Genomic DNA, 19,051 nt, shown 5'->3' with positions numbered 1-19,051 from the left:
AAAAAGAAATGGCTCCTTTTTTTTTTTTATCAAGAATTGGTGTCCTAAAGAGAATGCTTATGTGTGCACACTGCTTGTAGATATAGAAAGCTAATATAAATGTTTAATACCACAACAAATCAAATTATTGCCAAGATGGAAGGTTTTATATACATACTTATATATAGCAATATCTACATATATATATATATAAATATATACATATTAATAAGTGTGCCATGGGTTTATTGGCATCAAATGTAGAAATAAAAGAAAAGTGAAAGTTTTTACCATATTTTTCTAATGCTCCATGGTCAGCCTAAACTGGTGGATTCATATATTCCTGAATGTCATGATAATTAGAGCTGAGACGTGATTTAGATTACCAAATAGGCCTCTGTGGTCATTCGTTGTCTTTCAGATGCCTATCTTTTTACTAGTTTTGGTAACACTACTCACCTTTTCCCCACCCTCTGTCCTTGGGCTTTGTGTGGCTTACACTATTGAGTCTAAGAATAGGCATGTGATTCAGTATAGGCCATCATGTTTCATTCCTGTTTAAATTGATTGGTTTAGGAATGGGCAGGTGACTTGACTTAGGCAGCTGAGAGTTAAGCCCAGGAACTCTCTTTAAACTTGTTGAAAGGTCCTTGTGTGTGTGTGTGTGTGTGTGTTTACTTTATTATTCTTTTACTTTCTTCAAAAAGAATTTTTGAAATTCAAAATTTCAACCTGAAACTGCTATCAAATATCTTGCCACTTTGAATATAGTCTACACAGAAGGGAGCACAGCTAAGAGATGGAAAGATACTGAATCCCATGACATCCTTTGAAATGCTGAGTGAAGATGGGCCTGACGATAGTTTTATAGTTTCCAGATACTTAGGTGAATGTATACCCTTGTTTGCTTAGATAAGCTTGAGTTAGATTTTATGTTATCTGCAAAAGAGTACTATAGTAGATATTTTCCATTTGCCCTCCAACCTTACTCCCTACTCTTCTCCCTTCTGTCTATGCCCCAGAGGGCTAACCTATCTGGACTGCATCAGAGAGTTCTATTACCCTCTGGCTTCTGGTTATGTTCAGCCAATGGAAATCTCTGGAAGCTTAAGTCAGGGCAGTTATTCCCTATTATTCTTAGGGGTTCTCACTCAATAATATGTTGATTGGTCTTTCTTGCAGAGGATGTAGATCCTGTCGTGTCCTTCTCTCTCCAGGTTTGAGTAGCCATTTTCTCCCTTCATACCATCAGATGTAGAGGAATAGTACCACCCTACAACTGCTGCTGCTGCTAAGTCGCTTCAGTCGTGTCCAACTCTGTGCGACCCCATAGACGGCAGCTCACCACGCTCCACCATCCGACCCTGGATTAAAGCACTGTGCTTAATTGATTTCCTGTAACCCTTCCCATACTTTTGTAGTCTATTAAATTATCCTCAGTTATCCAATTCCAGGCTAATTCAGAGTTATCTCTTTGTGTCAGAACCTGCGTGGTTCTTACTCTGTTTATTTGGGCTTCCCAGGTGGCTCAGATGGTAAAGAATCTGCCTGCAATGTGGGAGACCTGGCTTCGATGTCTGGGTCAGGAAGGTCCCCTGGAGAAGGAAATTGTAACCCAATCCAGTATTCTTGCCTGGAGAATTCCATGGACAGAGGATCACAAAGAGTCAGACACGACTGAGTAATACTTTCACTTTCAATATAAAGGGAAAAAAAACATAAACCACATGAATATGTGGTAGTTTAAAGACAATCAGTCTTTCCATTTGAATAATTTATTGCTTGGTATTGAATGCTCAATTGAGTATCAAGACAAGGCTTCAGACTTTTTGCAATGCATAGAATTTTAGAAAGTCTTTGGTGAAGGGAACTGAGGCCTGTTGGCATCTATATGAGCTGGGGCCTATTTAAGATTTTTTGGATTCTTTTCTAGTCTGTCACTTCTAGAAACTACCTTTTAGTGCAGCCATGATGGGAGTCTTCTTTGTTATCCATAGTAGCTCTAAGTAAGAGTCACAATGCTCTCACAAACTTACATTTTCACTTCTTCAGGTGGTAAAAAGAAGGCTACTTGAATTTCTTTGAATAAAAATAAATAAAGAAATAATCTAGAAATGCACACCAAATTAAATGGCAGCAATCTATATGCACATAAATATTCATTTACATTTAGTGAATTTACACTCTGATAATTTGCTTAAAATTTTTTTGTACCATCTATGTAAAAAGGGTTTCCTAAGAAAATTAACAATGTTAATAAAATTTGCATGTTTATGTTAAAAACTGCTTAAGAAAGCAAACTTTTCATGGGTCTTTATATACTTCAGAAAAACACAGTTGTAAATATGCTAATTTCCAATTATTCACTGAAGCAGTTTGTTAACTAGGTATCATGTATTTATTGTGTTTATTTTTAGTAGTAAGTTTACTTTAATACATCTTTCAAACTTTTTACCACATTAGCCTTTACTTCAGTTAGTCTGAATGGTGAGCACTGATGAGCATTTTTCCTGATATAATATTAAAAAATTAACCTTACTGAATGTATATAATGGATTAACAGCTGGTGGCTCAGCCTGCAATGTGGGGAGACTTGAATTCAATCCCTTGGTTGGGAAGATCCCCTGGAAAGGAAATGGCAACCCCTCCAGTATTCTTGCCTGGAAAATCTCAGGCAGAGGGGAGCCTTGTGGGCTATAGTCTGTGGGATTGCAAAGAGTTGGACACGACTGAGTGACTAATACTTGCACACTTCTTTCAGATATTCAATATTAGCCTGAGGGTGTGAAGTATATTCAGTAGTCAAGATTAAGCAAAATATTATTTACACGTTAAGTTGAAAATACTTTATTAAATCAATCAAGGTATTTTTCCACGTCATTAGATTTTCCTGACTTCATTTATAGCACAATTTTTACATGCAACAGCAGTTCAAATTAATAATAAATATATGGCTGCTATAATTTTTGGAACTTTTTATTGTGATAACGAACCAAAATATTTGAAATTGTCCCTGGTTTAAGGAAAAAAAATCTAAGCCATAAGATTGCTATGTGTACAGTGTTTTATGCGTGACACATTTCCTCTTAATCTCTTTTGAGAAAGGAAAATCAAAATAGAGTCAGTATTGCTAAGAGAGCTTTCTAAAATGGAGACTGAGAAGCTACTGAGGAAATGTGACTTATGTACCTCTCAGTCCAGATGGAATCTGACCTTTTGAACACTTCTCGTCCTTCTCAAGATACTTATCCGTCATGTATCCTAATATAAACTTGTGACAGCCTATCTACTTACTGAATCCTTAGCCTAAAACAACTCGTGATTCCTTAAGGACAAATATCCCCTGACTTGCATCAATTCAGTTCAGTTCAGTCGCTTAGTCGTGTCCACTCTTTGCGACCCCCATGGACTGCAGCACGCCAGGCTTCCCTGTCCATCATCAACTCCCAGAGCTTACTCAAACTCATGTGCAAGGAGTCAGTGATGCCATCCAACCATCTCATCCTCTGTTGTCCCCTTTTCTTCCCGCCTTCAATCTTTCCCAGCATCAAGGTATTTTTCAATGAGTCAGTTCTTCGCATCAGGTGTATTGGAGTTTCTGCTTCAGCATCCATCCTTCCAATGAATAATCAGGACTGATTTCCTTTAGGATAGACTGGTTGGATCTCCTTGAAGTTGGATCTCCTTGCAGAAGATGTCTTCTCCAACACCACAGTTCAAAAGCATCAATTTTTCAGCGCCCAGCTTTCTTTATAGTCCCAACTCTCACATCCATACATGACTACTGGAAAAACCAAAGCTTTGACTAGATGGACCTTTGTTGGCAAAGTAATGTCTCTGCTTTTTAATATGCTGTCTAGTTTGGTCATAGCTTTTCTTTCAAGGAGCAAGTGTCTTTTAATTTCATGGCTGCAGTCACCATCTGCAGTGATTTTGGAGCCCAAGAAAATAAAGTCTCTCACTGTTTCCATTGTTTCCCCATCTATTTGCATCAGAGTCTATCACAATTCTCTCACAATTTAACATGCTTGTGGTTTTTGTTTTTTTAAACTTCTCTTTCTCTTCTTCAGAACAGTCTTTTGGTTTCACCTGAATCTGTGTGTCTCAAATTACAATTCTTAAAAAAAAATTTTTTTTATTAATTTATTTTTGGCTGTGCTGGGTCTTTGTTGCTATTGCTTTGCATGGCCTTTCTCTACTTGTGACAAGCAGAGGCTGTTTTTCATAGCAGTGCACAGGTTTATTGTGGTGGCTTCTCATTGCAGAGCACAGACTCTATGGTGGTCAGGCTTTAGTAGTTGTGGCACACAGGTTCAGTAGTTGCAGCTCATGGGCTCTAGAGCTCAGACTCAGTAGTTAGGGCACATGGGCTTTAGTTGCTCCATAGCATGTAGAATCTTCCTAGACCAGGGATTGAGCCATGTCCCCTGCATTGGCAGAATTCTTTTCCACTGCACAACAAGGGAAGTCTCCAAATTGCAATTCCTAAGACCCCCAAATAAAGCTCTTTGTTTTTTGCAGCATCAATACTGATTATTGTTTGACATTTTCAAAACTGTATTAAAAGTATGTACCAGTCTTCTCAGAAATCTAATAGATTTAATAAAATATGTTTTATAATAATAGTTAATAATATACAAGAGTTAAGCAGCATGAATTAGTGCTTCACTATGCTAGGCACCCTTGTTGATTAAAGGGTACCATAAAATATGTTTCTTGCTTTTAAGGAGAATAAAATTTAAGAGAAGTGAGTTATCAAAAGTATAAAAATTATACTTTTTATATAGGTAGTATAAAAAGTCTTGACATTTCAAAGAATAGATATGTGGAGGACTATTAGATGAAGAAAGACAGTATTTACAGAATGCTGGCTATGGCTGCAATCTGGGCTTTAGTCCTGGCTATAGCATATGCTAGTTATATGACCCTGACTAATTATCCTGAGACAAGGTTCTTAAGATTGAAATGGTTACTTACCTGACTATGCCATAAAATCACTGGAAAGATGTGTCTTATGCCCTCATCTTTTCCCTACTAACCTCTTTTTTTTTCCTTTAGTTTCCTTTGATATATTATCTAGAACTCCATCTTTACCTGTGTTTTCAATTCTGTGAGTGTGCTCGGTCACTCAGTTGTGTACGACTTTTTGCAACCCCATGGACTGTAGCCGCCAGGCTCCTCTGTCCATGGGATTCTCCACACAAGAATACTGGAGTGGGTTGCCTTTTCTTCCTCCAGGGGATCTTCTCAGGCCAGGGGTTGAACCCACATCTCCTGCATCTTCTGCATTGCAGGTGGATTCTTTACTATTAATGTCTTCCAAAGAAACAGTCTGAATGTACCAAAGGTACCTTAAGCCCATATACTCAGAAAGTATATTGATAATAAGATCTATTACAGTGTGTTTAAGGACTTCCCCGGTGGCTCAGATGGCCACAATGAGGGAGACCTGGGTTCGATCCCTGGGTCGGGAAGATCCCCTGGAGAAGGAAATGGCAATCCACTCCAGTACTATTGCCTGGAAAATCCCATGGACAGAGGAGCTTGGTGGGCTACAATCCATGGGGTTGCAAAGAGTTGGACACAACTGAGCGACTTCACTTTCCTTTCTTTTCCTAGATTGTGTTTAAGATGATGGCAGAATTTGGCCCATTGTAATTTTCACACCTATGGCTTCAGTTATCAGTACATTAAAGTTGAAAAAGTAAATAAAATTGTGATCATATTTTCATTTTCAAAATAGCACTCCAGCATCAGATTATAGGGAAAAAATAGAGGAAAAAGAATGGACTATCCAGGCAAAAGATTATGAAGCTCTGAGCTCAGGCAATGAATGGTACTGGGCATGGATCATAATTAAAGAGGTATTTAGGAGGAGGATAGGCAGGTTTTTGGATGTTTGCTAGAATTTCCTTGTGAAACCATTTTGGCCTTGAGCTTTCTGTGGGCTACTGTTGTGAAAAAGTATATTTATTTCTTTTATGAAAATTAGTTTGTTGGACATTTTATATACACTAGGGTTAATATTCTGAAGGTATATATTTCATCTAGGTTTTACAATTTATTAGCAGAGTTGTACCATGCAATGTCTTATGATTTTTTTTAAAGTTCCTGTTTAATGGTTACTTTTGTAGATTTGTGTTCCTTTTTTGCTTGATTAATTAGCTAGCTGATTCTTATTTTGCTAATATTTTCCAAAACTGAACATTTTAATTTATTCTTTTTTATATTTATAACTCATTTGCCATTATTTTTAATATTGCCCTTTTTCATTTTCTGTTTATTTTTAATTACTCCCAAGTGAAATTTTATATACTGGTGAAGAATTGACATCTCTGTATTAAATAAGTCCTATTTAAGAACAAGAAATGTCTGTCAATTCAAGTGGATATTTATTTATTGCCATCCTTTCATTGTATTCTGTATAACCATTGATTATACAGATTTTTTTATTATACTATGATTTTTTTCTCTGATCTTCACTTTGATTGTATCTCACTGGTACTGATAAATACTACTTCAATTCCATTATTTTTATATATAAATAATTCTGAAATTTCAGTTCCCCTTTGCCTTGAGTTGTTTAATCATTACTTAACTTTATATGGAAAGGTCTATTTATGTTTTAATTTTGTTATTGATTTCTGTGTTTTTAATTTGAGAGAATTATTTTTGTATCATTTCTACTTTGTTATGCTCATTGAGATTTTCTTTGAACCATAAGATATTGACTGTCTTCATGAATGTTTATGGGATCTTGAAGATATATTTGGCATGCAAAGTTTGATATATATTCATATAATTTACTTTATTGCCTATGTTGTCTAGGATTTCTATATCTTTATTTTTTGTCAAGTGTCTTGGATTGAGAGTAGAATATTAAAATTGTACATTACTGTGTGTTTCTGGCTATTTTCCCTTACATTCTTGTGTTGCTCAGTTGTGTCTGACTCTGCGACCCCATGGACTGTAGCCTGCCAGGCTCCTCTGTCCATGGACTTCTCCAGGCAAGAATACTGGAGTGGGTAGCCATTCCCTTCTCCAGGGGATCTTCCAGATCCAAGGATTGAATCCTGGTCTCCTGCATTGCAGGCAGATTCTTTACTGTCTGAGCCACCAGGGAAGCCCCTATATTTCTTGTAGTTTTTGCTTTATGAGGTAATAGCACATAAGTATTCAAAACTAGTATATATTCATATTCTTATGCTAATGCATGTCATTTATTTTAATGCTTAAGGTACTGAATTCTAGTTTGTCAGGGATTAAGATCACTACTTCCTTCCTTTTGTTTGCTTTTATTTTGGTATACCTTTGTCCATCTCTTTATATTTAAACTTTCTGAATAATTTTGTTTTAGGGATTTCTCTTATATATGGTAGAGAGGGGGGTTGTACTTGTAATACATGAGTTTGAACTAGTTAATATTATTGATAATTTTTGGTGTTTGTCATTCACATTTATTATGTTTCCTTTGTCCTTTTTTATATTGCTTTAGAAAGGTTTGTAATTTTATTCCAGTGTATTTTATTTTATACTAATTCTAATAATTTTCTTTATATAATGCCCTTCAGTGCCAGTTTTTCTTACTTAGGCCTTTGTTTAGATTATGACATTGTTTGATTCTCACCTATTGCCTGTGTTGGTACGTAGACATTTTGTAATTTAGTCTTAATTGTTGACATACATTTTTTTCTAATTTCTCCCATTGTTTGGTTAACTATGACTTCATATTTCTCTGTTCCTTGTTCACTTCTAGATTGAGTTTTAACATTTTTGTGTCTATAATTTATTGTCTAATTACATTTTATTTATATGGAAGCATTGTTAGTTTTCTCTGTTCTGTGGTTGCCATCTTCCTTCATTTTTTTCTTTCTGTCTTCTCTTTGTATTTGTTGCAGCTGAAAACTTGATTTCTCTTCAGTTGTGGATGAGAAAATTTGAAGTACAGAAAAGTTTAATGATGAGTTTACGGTTACACTACTAATTGTGAAAGAATGGAGATAATGACTCAGGTCTTTTGACATCTAACATGTGACATTCCTGAGCTACACTAAATTCAAAAGTACAGTTTTACAATGAATAACAGAAGCAAGGCTAGTGAGAGACAAAATATACAAATGGATAATGGCCAGACCATATATATGAATAGAACTCTGGACCAGAATTTGCAGCAACTTGCCCAGGAAACTGACTCATTGCTTATAGTAAGCAGCTGAGGAATCCAGCTTGCTATAAATCTGACTGGTAGGAAGTCAAGGGTCTACCTCTAGAAACAATTAAAAAAAAAAAAAAACAACCAAATAATAACTCTATTACAATTTGCTCCAAATGCCTCAGTTCAGTTCAGTTCAGTCGCTCAGTCGTGTCCGACTCTTTGTGATCCCATGAATCACAGCACGCCAGGCCTCCCTGTCCATCACCAACTCCCAGAGTTCACTCAGACTCATGTCCATTGAGTCAGTGATGCCATCCAGCCATCTCATCCTCTGTCGTCCCCTTTTCCTCCTGTCCCCAATCCCTCAAAGCATCAGATTCTTTTCCAATGAGTCAACTCTTCATATGAGGTGGCCAAAGTACTGGAGTTTCAGCTTCAGTATCATTCCCTCCAAAGAAATCCCATTCTGATCTCCTTCAGAATGGACTGGTTGGATCCCCTTGCAGTCCAAGGGACTCTCAAGAGTCGTCTCCAACACCACAGTTCAAGAGCATCAATTCTTGGGCACTCAGTCTTCTTCACAGTCCAACTCTTACATCCATACATGACCACAGGAAAAACCATAGCCTTGACTAGACAGACCTTTGTTGGCAAAGTAATGTCTCTGCTTTTGAATATGCTATCTAGGTTGGTCATAACTTTCCTTCCAAGGAGTAAGCATCTTTTAATTTCATGGCTGCAGTCACCATCTGCAGTGATTTTGGAGCCCAGAAAAATAAAGTCTGACACTGTTTCCACTGCTTCCCAATCTATTTCCCATGAAGTGATGGGACAAGATGCCATGATCTTCGTTTTCTGACTGTTGAGCTTTAAGCCAACTTTTTCACTCTCCACTTTCACTTTCATCAAGAGGCTTTTGAGTTCCTCTTCACTTTCTGCCATAAGGGTGGTGTCATCTGCATATCTGAGGTTATTGATATTTCTCCTGGCAATCTTGATTCCAGTTTGTGCTTCTTCCAGTCCAGCATTTCTCATGATGTACTCTGCATATAAGTTAAATAAGCAGAGTGACAATATACAGCCTTGACGTACTCCTTTTCCTATTTGGAACCAGTCTGTTGTTCCATATCCAGTTCTAACTGTTGCTTCCTGATCTGCATACAGATTTCTCAAGAGGCAGGTCAGGTGGTCTGGTATTCCTCTTTCAGAATTTCCAAATGCCTAGAACTTAATTAATAATTAACAGCTTCCCTAATTTTTGTCCCAGATTCCTATTTAGGACCAACCAGAAAAAGCCAAATATGTACCTTGGAGAAGGCAATGGCAACCCACTCCAGTACTCTTGCCTGGAAAATCCCATGGATGGAGGGGCCTGGTGGGCTGCAGTCCATGGGGTTGCTAGGAGTCGAACACGACTGAGTGACTTAACTTTCACTTTTCACTTTCATGCACTGGAGAAGGAAATGGCAACCCACTCCAGTGTTCTTGCCTGGAGAGTCCCAGGGATGGGGGAGCCTGGTGGGCTGCCGTCTTTGGGGTCACACAGAGTCGGACACGACTGAAGCGACTTAGCAGCAGCAGCAGCAACTAATTGCATAGGATGTCCCATTTCTAGTTAGCCAGTCTGCAACTTCTCCACACTAACAGCCTCCATTCAAGGAATACCTGAAACCTTTCCTTTTTTCCACTACAAAGTTTTCCCCACTCCTTTGCCTGCTTTGAGTTTCTGCCAAAATGCAAGTGATAGTGGCTAACTCCTCTTTATAGCAAGTTCTGCATAAATAGCCTTTGCTAGTTTTAATTTGGTTGATCTTTATTTCCATACTACTGTTCCTCATTGGAGAAGGAAATGGCAACCCACTCCAGTATTCTTGCCTGGAGAGTCCCAGGGACGGAGGAACCTGCTGGGCTGCCATCTATGGGGTCGCACAGAGTTAGACACGACTGAGTGACTTAGCAGCAACACTGCTCCTCATAATCAAATATTTCCTTCAACATGACTCAAATATAACTCTTCCAATAGGACTACCTTCCCCTGACCCTTTCACAGTGGCCTCATCCTCATTTCTTATTTTCCTCCTAGTGTATTAGACATGACAGAGATATGCTCCTTACTCCCCAATGTCATTTCGAGGACCTTTAACTGCCACTCTCATCCCACGTTTTATCTGAGGTTCAGATAATCCATTTAGGTTATCTTATTTCCACTTGCACTTTGGTTACTGGCTTCCATAACCTATTCCTGTCTTTACTGTGTAGCCTGGGGCATATTTACATTCTCTGACCCTGAGTTGTCCAGTAAGGAAGCCAGTATTCATGTATGGCTATTAAGCACTTGAAATATAGCAACTAAATTGAGATGTGTTGCAAGTGTAAAATACACAATAAATTTAAAAGATGGCAAAAGATAAGAAGAATGTTAAATTCTCAATAATTTTTATACCATGTATTGAAATTTTTTAATTTACTTTTGAAATTGGGATAAATAATATATTCTTAAAATAATTTCATTTATTTCTTTTTACTTTTTAAAAATGTGGCTACTAGAAAATTTTAAATTATATATGTGCATATTATCTTTCTATGGTCATTGGTCCTTTTTCTTGTGTATCACAAAACTGAGATCCCCACTTTCTTGCTTTTCTTCCTTCTTTGATCTCTATAACTCTGAGTCACTAAAATTCTTTTCCAGTCCTTGTTTACTATTCTTTTGTCCCTTTCACTGGCTTCTCTTCTTCTTCATACTTTAAAGTTCCATCCATGTGCTTTGCTTGTGTTTCTTTATTCCTTCTCTTGAGATGTTTCATCCATTTAATGTCATAATCACTGCATAAATGAAAATGATAAATCACCCTCTCTGGGTCTGCCCCTCTCTTTAGCTGTATTATTGTATCAGCAGTTTTCTGCTTACATTTCTATTTGAATACCCAGTCATCAGTTTTAAGATCCTGTCTCAAGTGAAATGCAATACTTTTCTCTCAAAACCAATTCTTATTTTTTCTATTTCTGCTGGTGGTGTCATGATTTTCTTTATCACCCAGCTTGAAACCTCTGATTCAAGTTGTACTCTTCCACCTCTCCCTAGCCTCTCCTAGCCATTCAGCCAGGAAGACCAGAAAGCTCTTTTTCCCTCAGGGATTTTCTTGTATCCATTCATTCCATCTGGTGCTACAGATGAATGTACTCCCATACTTCTCAGGCAGCTGCTTCTTTCTGAACCCAGAGTATGGCATGGGTATGAAACATCCAGGGCTGGGGTGGGGAGTGATAATGACCATTTCCTAGATAATTGCTCCAAAGAGATTTATTCACAGTACTTAAAAAAGTGCTGCTGCTGCTGCTAAGTCACTTCAGTCGTGTCCGACTCTGTTGGACCCCATAGACGGCAGCCCACCAGACTCCCCCATCCCTGGGATTCTCCAGGCAAGAACACTGGAGTGGGTTGCCATTTCCTTCTCCAATGCAGGAAAGTGAAAAGTGAAAGTGAAGTCGCTCAGTCGTGTCCGACTCTTCGCGACCCCATGGACTGCAGCCTACCAGGCTCCTCCATCCATGGGATTTTCCAGGCAAGAGTACTGGAGTAGGGTGCCATTGCCTTCTCCGAAAGTGCTAACAGATATCATTTTATAGTTTATCTATGAAACTAGATTTTTTTTGAAAAAGGAACTGTTCTTGTTAGTTCCAATCAGAATTAGCGTTCTTTATTTGGACGTAAAGAGTTAAATATAGACATACAGGCAGAAAAGACAGGATGAAAGCATAGTATATACATTAGAGAAGTGGAAGAGGAGAGAACCGTATCACTCAAGCCACATTGACTATGAAACATATTAGAATCATAGTGTTATGAAATCCTTTTTATAGGATATATATTGGGACTGTGGAAAAGACTTTGTAAATACCATGCCTTTTGCATTACTAACAATATTTTAAACTAATTTTTTGTTGCTTTCAATTTTTAGCCTTTCCTCTTCTCCTTTTTATTTTTTGACAGAAGTATAGTTCCTAGAGAGACAAAAATCATTTTATGTATTCTTTTAATTCTTTTGACACTTTCTACATATATAGCATTTTTTTTTTTTTTTTTTTTTGGTCCATAGGAAGACACTCTACATTCTCAAAGACATAAGACAAAAGTCTTCAGGGAAGAAAAGCATAAATATCTTGGGTGGCCCTGGTTAGAAGTTACTTAGAAATTCAAATTAAATATACGCACTGTATAATAATGCAAAGTTATATCTGAGTTTGGACTGACTGATCAAAGATGGAAATGCCAAGGGACTGTGCCCAAATAGACTGCCAGATATTTTTTCAGCAAAATGGGTTTATTTGGGATCAACAAAGAATTGCAATTTTGGATCTACAACCATGGGGAACCACAGTGCAAATCCCTGCACAACAAAGAGATAACCTTCTCAAAGAGGGGATCATTGAAGTTGGGAGGGCTGTAGAAAACAGTGAGTCCATCAGAGGAACTGGAAGTTCAAAGTATAGTGGCTTTTAATTGAGCTGTGACAGAACTCATTTGCTGACCTCTTGCCAGGCAAGATGAGAGTCATCTTTCTCTTGGGCTCTATTGTCATGGCATGTGAGAGCTCCCCTTTCTGGCATCCTGACTCTTAGTTGTGGTTTCTGTTTTATTTATTTTTACACACATGACACACTAGGCTTTTCTTTTAAGTTCTATAAAACACTTGACAAAAACAAACTGTTCCCTTCCTTGTAACTCCCTATGAAAGTGTTTGCTTCGCGGCTGCGACCGGTGCACGAAGCGTGGCGGTGGCTGCGAAGGGCGCACGAAGTGCAGCAGAGAGGAGCTACCCCATGTCCGAGGTCAGGAGCAGAAGCTGGGAGGACCCCATGCCCAAAGGGCGGCAGCCAAGAGGAGTTACCCCACGTCCGAGGTCAGGGGCAGCGGCCGAGAGTGCCAGGCTACGGCGGTGCAGGAACGGCCGAGAAGAGCTACTCAAGTCTGGGGTCAGGAGCAGCGGCCGGGAGGAGCTACCCCGCGTCTGAGGTCAGGGGCGGTGTGGCGGTGGCCTGGAGGAGCTACCCCATGCCCCTATGCACGAGACCAGGGGCGGTGGCCAGGAGGACCAACCCCACGTCCAAGGAGCGGTGGCTACACGGGCACAAGAGGGCCTAGAGAAGCTATCCTACGTTGAAGGTCAGGAAGGGAGGCGGTGAGGAGATACCCCTCGTCCAAGGTAAGGAGCAGCGGCTGCACTTTGCTGGAGCAACTGTGAAGAGATACCCCACACCCAAGGTAAGAGAAACCCAAGTAAGATGGTAGGTGTTGCAAGAGGGCATCAGAGGGCAGACACACTGAAACCATACTCACAGAAAACTAGTTAATCTGATCACACTAGGACCACAGTCTTGTCTAACTCAGTGAAACTAAGCCATGCCCATGAGGCAACCCAAGACGGGTGGATCATGGTGGAGAGATCTGACAGAATGTGGTCCACTGGAGAAGGGAATGGCAAACCACTTCAGTCTTCTTGCCTTGAGAACCCCATGAACAGTATGAAAAGGCAAAATGATAGGATACTGAAAGAGGAACTCCCCAGGTCAGTAGGTGCCCAATATGCTTCTGGAGATCAGTAGAGAAATAACTCCAGAAAGAATGAAGGGATGGAGCCAAAGCAAAAACAATACCCAGCTGTGGATGTGACTGGTGATAGAAGCAAGCTCCGATGCTGTAAAGAGCAATATTGCATAGGAACCTGGAATGTCAGGTCCATGAATCAAGGCAAATTGGAAGTGGTCAGACAAGAGATGGCAAGAGTGAATGTCGACATTCTAGGAATCAGTGAACTAAAATGGACTGGAATGAGTGAATTTAACTCCGATGACCATTATATCTACTACTGCAGGCAGGAATCCCTCAGAAGAAATGGAGTAGCTATCACGGTCAACAAAAGAGTCCAAAATGCAGTACTTGGATGCAATCTCAAAAACGACAGAATGATCTCTGTTCATTTCCAAGGCAAACCATTCAATATCACAGTAATCCAAGTCTATGTCCCAACCAGTAACACTGAAGAAGCTGAAGTTGAATGGTTCTATGAAGACCTACAAGACCTTTTAGAACTAACACCCAAAAAAGATGTCCTATTCATTTTAGGGGACTGGAATGCAAAAGTAGGAAGTCAAGAAACACCTGGAGTAACAGGCAAATTTGGCCTTGGAATACAGAATGAAGCACAGCAAATACTAATAGAGTTTTGCCAGGAAAACGCACTGGTCATAACAAACACCCTCTTCCAACAACACAAGAGAAGACTCTATACATGGACATCACCAGATGGTCAACACCGAAATCAGATTGATTATATTCTTTGCAGTCAAAGATGGAGAAACTCTATACAGTCAGCAAAAACAAGACCAGGAGGTGACTGTGGCTCAGATCATGAACTCCTTATTGCCAAATTCAGACTGAAATAGAAGAAAGTAGGGAAAACCACTATACCATTCAGGTATGACCTAAATCAAATCCCTTATGATTATACAGTGGAAGTGAGAAATAGATTTAAGGGCCTAGATCTGATAGATAGAGTGCCTGATGAACTATGGAATGAGGTTCGTGACATTGTACAGGAGACAGGGATCAAGACCATCCCCATGGAAAAGAAATGCAAAAAAGCAAAATGGCTGTCTGGGGAGGCCTTACAAACAGCTGTGAAAAGAAGAGAAGTGAAAAGCAAAGGAGAAAAGGAAAGATATAAGCATCTGAATGCAGAGTTCCAAAGAATAGCAAGAAGAGATAAGAAAGCCTTCTTCAGCGATCAATGCAAAGAAATAGAGGAAAACAACAGAATGGGAAAGACTAGAGATCTCTTCAAGAAAATTAGAGATACCAAGGGAACATTTCATGCAAAGATGGGCTCAATAAAGGACAGAAATGGTATGGACCTAAGAGAAGCAGAAGATATTAAGAAGAGGTGGCAAGAATACACAGAAGAATTGTACAAAAAAGATATTCACAACCAAGATAATCACAATGGTTTGATCACTCACCTAGAGCCAGACATCCTGAAATGTGAAGTCAAGTGGGCCTTAGAAAGCATCACTACGAACAAAGCTAGTGGAGGTGATGGAATTCCAGTTGAGCTATTTCAAATCCTGAAAGATGATGCTGTGAAAACGATGCACTCAATATGCCAGCAAATTTGGAAAACTAAGCAGTGGCCACAGGACTGGAAAAACGTCAGCTTTCATTCTAATCCCAAAGAAACGTAATGCCAAAGAATGCTCAAAGTACCGCACAATTGCACTCATCTCACATGCTAGTAAAGTAATGCTCAAAATTCTCCAAGCCAGGCTTCAGCAATACGTGAACCGTGAACTTCCTGATGTTCAAGCTGGTTTTAGAAAAGACAGAGCAACCAGAGATCAAATTGCCAACATCCGCTGGATCATGGAAAAAGCAAGAGAGTTCCAGGAAAACATCTATTTCTGCTTTATTGACTATGCCAAAGCCTTTGACTGTGTGGATCACAATATACTGTGGAAAATTCTGAAAGAGATGGGAATACCAGACCACCTGACCTGCCTCTTGAGAAATCTGTATGCAGGTCAGGAAGCAACAGTTAGAACTGAACAAGGAACAACGGACTGGTTCCAAATAGGAAAAGGAGTACATCAAGGCTGTATATTGTCACTCTGCTTATTTAACTTATATGCAGAGTACATCATGAGAAACGCTGGGCTGGAAGAAACACAAGCTGGAGTCAAGATTGCCGGGAGAAATATCAATAACCTCAGATATGCAGATGAAACCACCCTTATAGCAGAAAGTGAAGAGGAACTCAAAAGCCTCTTGATGAAAGTCAAAGTGGAGAGTGAAAAAGTTGGCTTAAAGCTCAACAGTCAGAAAACAAAGATCATGGCATCTTGTCCCATCACTTCATGGGAAATAGATGGGGAAACAGTGGAAACAGTGTCAGACTTTATTTTTGGGGGCTCCAAAATCACTGCAGATGGTGACTGCGGCCATGAAATTAAAAGACACTTACTCCTTGGAAGGAAAGTTATGACCAACCTAGACAGCATATTCAAAAGCAGAGACATTACTTTGCCAACAAAGGTCTGTCTAGTCAAGGCTATGGTTTTTCCTGTGGTCATGTATGGATGTGAGAGTTGGACTGTGAAGAAGGCTGAGCACTGAAGAATTGATGTTTTTGAACTGTGGTGTTGGAGAAGACTCTTGAGAGTCCCTTGGACTGCAAGGGGATCCAACCAGTCCATTCTGAAGGAGATCAGCCCTGGGATTTCTTTGGAGGGAATGATGCTGAAGCTGAAACTCCAGTACTTTCGCCACCTCATGCGAAGAGCTGACTTATTAGAAAAGACTGATGCTGGGAGAGATTGGGGGCAGGAGGAGAAGGGGATGACAGAGGATGAGATGGCTGTATGGCATCACTGACTCAATGGACATGAGTCTGAGTGAACTCCGGGAGTTTGTGATGGACAGGGAAGCCTGGCGTGCTGTGATTCATGGGGTTGCAAAGAGTCGGACATGACTGAGCGACTGAACAGAACTGAACTGAACTGTGACATCATTCTAATGTTGTCTATCATAGTTGAAGAATCAGTGAGTATAGATAAAGATATCGTAATTTTGATTTCAGTATACAGAGCCTCATATTTCTACCCTCTGGTCAGATTCACACCTGCTTGTCTAAGGAGATATACTCCTTATATTGGTATTATTTACTTTTGTTTTAGTTTAATGGTTTTCAGACTTCAGTGTACATTAATTTAACTTAGAGGAGCTAATTGAAAATGCAGGTTAGAAGTCACCAGTCCCAAAGATGCTGATTCAGTACATCTACAATAAGAATTTTAATAGGTTCTCAGTTGTAATGCAAGGAGCTGTAAGATCATACTGTCAGCAACACTGGCTTAATTGATTTAAGAAAATGTGTTCCCTTTCCTAAGTTACCTGTGCATATTAATTCCTATTTTCTATTGTAGAATACAATTTTTATGTCCCTATACATTGAATTTCAGGTATGGGAAATATCTAGGGGCAGAATAAATAAAATCTACCTGGTATGTGAAGGATAAGTGATTTAAAGAAAAGTTTTTAAATGGTTTTAAAATATGTATTTCCCTTAGGTATCTTTTTTTTTTTTTTTTTAACACCTTAAAAAGAAAACAGTCAGGTTAGTCTTATTTGTATAACTCATTATTGAAACCACTAGACTGGGGTTAACCCAGTGAAGAAATGGGCAGAATCCCATTTTTAGTTCCTTTCATTGTTTGTTACTTTCAAGGAAGAGAGAAATAGTATTCCAAAAGGCTTCCCTGGTGGCTCAGATGGCAAAGAATCCTCCTGCAATGCAGGAGACTTGGGCTGGGAAGATCACCTGGAGGAGGGTGGGGCAACCCACTTCAGTATTCTTGCCTGGAGAATCCCCATGGACAGAGGAGCCTGGTGGGCTACAGTCCATGGGGTCACAAAGGGTCAGACACAAGTGAGCGATTAAGCACAAGCACAATATACGCATAATATAAAATTTACCATTTTAACCATTTTTAAGTGTACAGTTCTGTGGCATTAGGTACATTCATACTATTGTGCAGTTACCTTCACCTTCCATATTGGAAACTTTTTCATATTTCCCAACCAAAACTATGTACCCATTAATATTAATACTAACACCCCATTCGTGCTCCCCCTACCCCTTGGCAACCACCATTCTACTTTCTTTCTCTATGAATTTGACTACTCTAGGTACCACATATAAGTGGAATAATACAATATTTGTCCTTTTGTGAATGGCTTATTTTTGCTTGGTATAGTATCTTGAAGATTCATCTATGTTGTAGTTCCAGGAGCCAGCACAGGAGATCCCATCCATGACAAGGTCATATGGAGGACACCTGACAAGCATGGCGGATCAGGACTTGAGGGACTCCCCTGGACCTGCTCGAGCATCTACCCCGAAACCAAAATCTGTCTGTCTACTGTTTACTATATTATGCCTTTCACCAACTCTTCTGACATTAACAGGGGCTATCTCCGACCACCTTTCTCTGAAGAAAATCAACTTAGGGCTCTAGTTAATAAGTCTCCCGGTCATGAAAGGAGTATTTCAATTCAAACGCCTGTTGGCATTCTAGCTTGCTTGGCAGGTTTATCCATACTCTTGCAACTAACACACACAATTGTTCACAACTTCCCAGCCGTGAAAGGCACGGGAAGCCTAAGCATCCTAAAAGTCCTAATGGGCATAGAGCCCTTTGAGGGGTGAAAAATTATTAGAATAGTACTGGTGAAGGGTTTCATTGTTGAGCCAATGCTTGCTGCCAAGTTTCCTTATCCCTTACCCATTGTGTGCCTGGGAGTGCATTAGTTGATATAGTTGGAATGTAGAAAAAACAAGTAATAGCCTTGGCATTAGCAACATAAGACCTTTGAGTTAATAAGTTCTTTCTTTGTTGTAACCCACTACACTTTTGTTCCATAAGAATGTAACTTTATTTAGTACTTTCTGCATGACTCTGCATCTTTCACTTCTGGGAATGTGTAACTCAGGGTATAAAAGCTCCTTTTGAAAATAAAGCTGCAGACCCTGCTTCACCTAAGCTTGTTCTTCCCGTGTCATCTTTCACTGATGCCGTTCATCCTGAGGGTATCCCTGGACTCTGCTGAGCCTGGACCCTGGCATTGTAGCATGTACCAGAATTTCTTTTCTTTTTAAGGCTGAATAATATTTCACTGGGTTTTCGTTATGGCTCAGCTGGTAAAGAATCTACCTACAATGTGGGAGACCTGAGTTCGATTCCTGGGTTGGGAAGATCCCCTGGAGAAGGGAAAGGCTAACTACTCCAGTGTCCTGGCCTGGAGAATTCCATGGACTGTAGTCCATGGGATTGCAAAGAGTCGGAAATGACTTAGTGACTTTC

At 39.5% G+C, this 19,051-nt stretch overlaps 1 protein-coding gene across 1 annotated transcript in view; it reads left to right on the top strand.

Moving 5' to 3' along the window:
• Positions 1–18,730, top strand: part of LOC147379592 (uncharacterized) — a 36,875-nt gene extending 18,145 nt beyond the window's left edge. The window contains exons 5-6 of the mRNA XM_086415377.1: positions 12,874–13,400; positions 17,972–18,730. Of these exons, the coding sequence (XP_086271503.1) occupies positions 12,874–13,280 (407 nt within the window). The 3' untranslated portion in view covers positions 13,281–13,400; positions 17,972–18,730. The remainder of the gene's footprint in view (positions 1–12,873; positions 13,401–17,971) is intronic.
• The last annotated feature ends 321 nt before the right edge of the window (positions 18,731–19,051 follow it).

Source organism: Bos grunniens, chromosome 1, assembly GCF_055505025.1.
Source record: "Bos grunniens cultivar Pamir isolate PY7600 chromosome 1, Bosgru_T2T1.0, whole genome shotgun sequence".
NCBI lineage: Eukaryota > Metazoa > Chordata > Mammalia > Artiodactyla > Bovidae > Bos > Bos grunniens.
The sequence above is the reverse complement of the archived record's forward strand: the minus strand, read 5'-3'. Positions and strand labels throughout refer to the sequence as shown.